The sequence below is a fragment of the Lepisma saccharinum genome, chromosome 4, assembly GCF_977018435.1.
Source record: "Lepisma saccharinum chromosome 4, izLepSacc3.1, whole genome shotgun sequence".
NCBI classification, from domain to species: Eukaryota; Metazoa; Arthropoda; class Insecta; order Zygentoma; family Lepismatidae; genus Lepisma; species Lepisma saccharinum.
Genome location: NC_139232.1, coordinates 58,202,301 through 58,207,179, shown reverse-complemented (window position 1 = coordinate 58,207,179; position 4,879 = coordinate 58,202,301). Strand labels below are relative to the sequence as shown.

The 4,879-nt window shown below is 54.7% G+C and overlaps 1 protein-coding gene across 1 annotated transcript; it reads right to left on the bottom strand.

Annotated features, from left to right (window-relative positions):
• Window positions 1-1,340: 1,340 nt before the first annotated feature.
• Window positions 1,341-1,958, bottom strand: LOC145986946 (uncharacterized). The gene has a single exon (XM_083121409.1). The coding sequence runs from the start codon at window positions 1,956-1,958 to the stop codon at window positions 1,341-1,343; it is 618 nt and encodes a 205-aa protein (XP_082977535.1).
• Between the last annotated feature and the right edge of the window lie 2,921 nt (window positions 1,959-4,879).

The window sequence follows — 4,879 nt, the reverse complement described above, 5'->3', positions numbered from 1 at the left end:
AATCTCAGTACAAGAAAAATCACACAGCACAAATTTCGATTCAAAACTTCACAAGCACTACATGCATTATCATATCATGTGATCAGTCATGAATACAGTGAAATCCATGAGTATTACCGTGCAAATTGTCCATCACCATGTTCGTGCACTTTATTGGACCCAATGAAAGCTTCAAGAATTAAAAGAACCAAGCTGTTCACAACTTCTGCACCAGCATACATATAAATCCATTGCTTAAAAACACATAGGATGTAAGAGAAAAATTAATTAAAATAGTCATGGACAATTTGCACGTTAATACTCATGGATCCCACTGTATATCACAATATTTACGTTAAAATTTTCCACTGTGATGTAACAACTCCCAAATACATTGCAGCACAGTTCTTAAACACCTGGGCTGGGCCCATAACCTGTTAAAAATTTGAAGCCATTAGTCAAACCTGATACTGCATATGCATAATGATTAATACGCCGAACTGAACATAAGAACTTGTATTGCCCTTCTTAGAAGCCACACAGTAAGATTGAACAAAAAAAGATTAAGTCGCTGCACAGACTATCTCATACTATGAAAAATTAACATGGACATATTTGAGTATGACAATGTTTGGAAACAAAACATTTTAACATATACCACCTTTCCACTTATTCGGTGCTCTTTTTTAAGGTCATTTAGATAAAGTACGAGTATCTAGCCCCAATCAATTCTTCAGTACGCCACTTCTTACTCTCGACACAAAAAATAATTTATCTTAAGAACCTAATATCAAACAGACATTCAGAGGATTTGGATGAAATGACACCTGTATTCTTGAATTACAATAGTTTAAATTACTTCGGTGGTAATCCTTTAATATTTCTCTAGCAATTCCCCAAATTTGACACTCTCACCACGTACCCACCCTCACACTTCTATCAATTCAAATATTACAAATCTGATTTGTTATCTTTGTTCATGAGTTTAATTGCTTTTAGAAATTCTAATGCTAACAAGTGTTTGGGGTAGAATCACCAAATGAAAGGATGTTGTCTTACCTTATTGTTTATTCTAGATGAACACTACAGCTACACTACAAACACTGAGTAATACCGAAGGAGACCGCTCCCGTCGTTGTCTCCGCGATGCCTCGAGTCTCTCTCTGCTCTTTTCGTTCCCTGTCTTTCACCCCTGCTTCCAGGGGTCACTTCCAGACCTCGCGTCCGGTAAGGCGAAAGGAGTTCTCTTACCCCTGTTAGGTGGCAGCAAAAGTCAGCGGCTTTCGCTACACCACAGTGGCTGTCGCTACACCAGCCCCCCACGGAGAAAAAGGGTTACACCTTGTGTGGGAGGCGAAATGTTACGCGTCGACCAGAACGGGTGACGTAGTCACCTTTTGGTGACGGACTCTCTTGACGTTGCGCCGATGGTGGTTGGTTGGTGGGGGGTGCGTTGGTGTCTCTGAGTAATCCTTGGTTGGTGGGACGTCCTCCGTCCAGGTGTAGGCTGGTTTGACCCGGTCAATGCTGACGCGGGTCTCACGACCGTTGAGACGCAGGGTGAAGGTCTTGCCGTTTTTGCTTAGGACTTGGTGTGGTCCGGAATACGGTGGTTGGAGGCTGCCTCGTACGGAGTCGTCACGGAGAAAGACGTGGGTGCAGGTTGACAGGTCCTTGAAGACGAAGGTGCTGGGTTGATTGTGACGGGAACCGGATTGTGGTCGCAGGCGAGCCATGTGTTGCCGAAGTCTGGAAACCAGGTCTGAAGGGTCTTCCATCCGGGTGGCTGTTGGTGGCACGATGAGCTCTCCTGGGAGTCGGAGAGGTTCGCCGTACACCAGTTCGGCAGGCGATGCTGCGAGGTCATCTTTGATGGCTGCGCGAATTCCAAGGAGCACGAGGGGCAGGGCTTCTATCCAGGTGGAGCCAGGGTGGCACATGAGTGCTGCCTTGAGGTGGCGGTGAAAACGCTCGACCATGCCGTTGGCGCATGGGTGGTAGCTGGTGGTGCGATGGCGCTCGGAGCCGATGGTCCGTCCTAGTTCGCGGAAGAGTTCTGATTCAAATTGCCGCCCTTGATCTGTTGTGATGCGGGCGGGGGAACCGAATCGCGAGATCCAGCACGATGTGAAGGCCGTCGCGACGTCCGCCGCGGTGATTCCGCCGCGGTGATGCGTTCCAAGGGGTAGGCTTCGGGCCAACGGGTGAAACGGTCCACGGCTGTCAGGCAGTACTTATAGGGTCCCGCTGATGGGAGAGGCCCGATCAGATCGATGTGCACGTGCTGAAACCTTGCAGACGGAGGAACGAAATTGCCCAGTTGTGCGTGCACGTGTCGGGATACTTTGGTGCGCTGGCAGTCTTGGCACGATCGGGCCCAAGCGCGACAGTCTTGCTGGACTCTGGGCCAGACGAAACGCGACGCGATTAGGCGCGCGGATGCTCGGGTACCGGGATGACTGAGGCCGTGCAAGGTATCAAAAATGCGGCGGCGGTGCGCGGCGGGTACATACGGCCGGGGTTTCGCGGTGGAGGTGTCGCAGTAGAGCTTGACTTCGGTGCCAGGTATGTCCATGAGCTGGAGGTGGAGATCGCAATCGCCGTTCAGGAGCTCACGGAGCTCATCGTCCTCTTCTTGGGCGGAGGCGAGGGAGCTCAGATCGGGGGAGGGGGTGTTCCCGCGAACTGCGTCCACCCGCGATAGCGCGTCCACCACCACGTTAGAGGTGCCTTCAATGTAGTAGATGTCCGTGGTGAACTGAGCGATGAAGGAAAGTTGGTTGAGTTGCACTGGAGGTAGTTTGTCACGCCGCTGCTGGAAGGCGTAGGTGATGGGCTTGTGATCCACGTATATGGTGCAGTGTTGCGCTTCCAGGATGTGACGAAAGTGTTGAACGGCTGCGTAGACTGCGAGAAGTTCGCGGTAGTACGGTGGCCACTCGGTCTGCTTGGTGATGAGTTTCCGGGAGAAAAAGGCGAGGGGTTGCCACGAGCCGTTGGCGAACTGTTGCAGGCATGCACCGACGGAGGTGGCGGAGGCATCGGTGAAAAGTCCCAGCGGGGCTTCGGGATGCGGATGGGCCAGGAGCGTGGCGTTGGCCAGGCTGGTCTTGCAGGCCTCGAAAGCTTGTTCTAGGTCCGGCGTCCATGGGAATGGCTGGGATCCTCGGAGGGTGGTGACGGCAGCATGCAGAGGAGCTTGGTGTTCGGCAGAAGATGGCAGGAAACGACGGTAGAAGTTGATCATGCCGAGGAAGCTACGCACGCCGCGAGCCGTGGCTGGTCGTTTGAAGTCCTGTAGGTCTGCGATGCGGTCGGGAAGCGGTCGTGTGCCGGTGGCGGAGACTTCGTACCCAAGGAACGTGACGGAGGGGGTCCCAATCACACACTTCTAGGTGTTAATCAGGATGCCGTGGTCCGAGAGACGTCCGAAGCGGGCGCGGAGGTGTTCGCGGTGTTCCTCGTGGTTGCGTGATGAGACGAGTATATCGTCGATGAATGGAAAGCAGAAATCCAGTCCTGAGAGAACTTCGTCGATGAAACGCTGGAATGTCTGCCCGGCGTTGCGTAGTCCGAAGGTCATGTATGGGAACTCGAACAACCCGAATGGCGTGGTGATCGCTGTCTTCGGGATGTTGTCTGGGTGGACAGCAATTTGTGTGTACGCCTTGACCAAGTCGATGACCGAGAAGACGGTGCATCCGTGGAGGTGGTTGCTGAAATCGTGGATGTGCCTCACTGGATAGCTGTCCGGAATCGTCCGGGCATTGAGACCACGGTAGTCCCCGCACGGTCTCCAGCCCTCCGTTTTCTTGGGTACCATGTGCAGCGGCGAAGACCAGGGGCTGTCGGAGCGACGTGCGGTGCCTTCGCGCAACATGGAGTCGAATTCGGCCTTGGCTATTTGTAGGCGATCTGGAGCGAGGCGGCGATGTCGGCTGGACACGGGAGGGCCCGGGGTGGTCCGGATGTAGTGAACCGTGGAGTGACGCACTTCTCGCGGGACGCGTGAGAGTCGGGAAATCGACTAGGACGTCGCTGTATGGAGAATCGTCCGACAAGGCCTTGATGCTGGGTTGCGTGGTGTTCGTTGGCTGGCAGGGAGCCGAGAGTCCCGTTCGTCCGTCGAGCAGGCGCTTGTTGCGACAATCCGGTAGCAGCTCGAAGTGGTCCAGGAAGTCCGATCCGATGATGGGCACGGAAACGTCCGCGACGACGAAACGCCATGAAAACTCGCGACGCAGGCCGAGTTTGAGGCAGAGGGGCAGAATTCCGTACGTCTTGATCGTCGAGTCGTTTGCGGCACTGAGCACGTAGTCGGTCGGATGGCGTCGGTCCGGGAGCAAACGTCTCGGGAAACAACAAATATCCGACCCTGTGTCGACGAGGAAGCGGTGGCGGCTATAGCGGTCGGTCACGTACAGGCGGCTTCCACCAGGCCGGCAGCCGTTTGCCGCGACTAGCGGCTGCCGTTGGTGTTTGTTGTCGCGGGCGCGTACGTGCATGGGTCGTTGCACCTCTGAGCCTGGTCGCCGAAGCGGTGGTGATACCAGCATATTCCCTCATCTCTTCCTCTTGACGGCGATCTGCGGCCGTAGCGGCGCGGGCTGGTACGGTCACGCGATTGCGAGCGGCCGCGGAAGGCGCGAAAGTCGCTTTGCAGGGACGCGACTTGGCGAGTTAGCTCCTCGACGCGTTGGAGAAGCCGAACCGTGTCGGAGGCGGGCGCGAGTGGCGTCGCGGTCGCGCAGATAGCCGGCGGGTTGGGCGAGACGAACTGTGCGGCGATGTTGCTTGTCGCGGGGGTGAGCATGGGGGGGCTCACCTCCACGATGCGGTCCGCGAGCGTGGCAAGTTGGTCCAGCGGAAGTTCCGAAGACTGCACCTGCAGAATCGCTTG

What these genes read in the sequence shown, in the direction of transcription:
- LOC145986946 (XM_083121409.1), bottom strand. Translation starts at nt 1,958, where the DNA reads ATGGTCGAGCGTTTTCACCGCCACCTCAAGGCAGCACTCATGTGCCAC.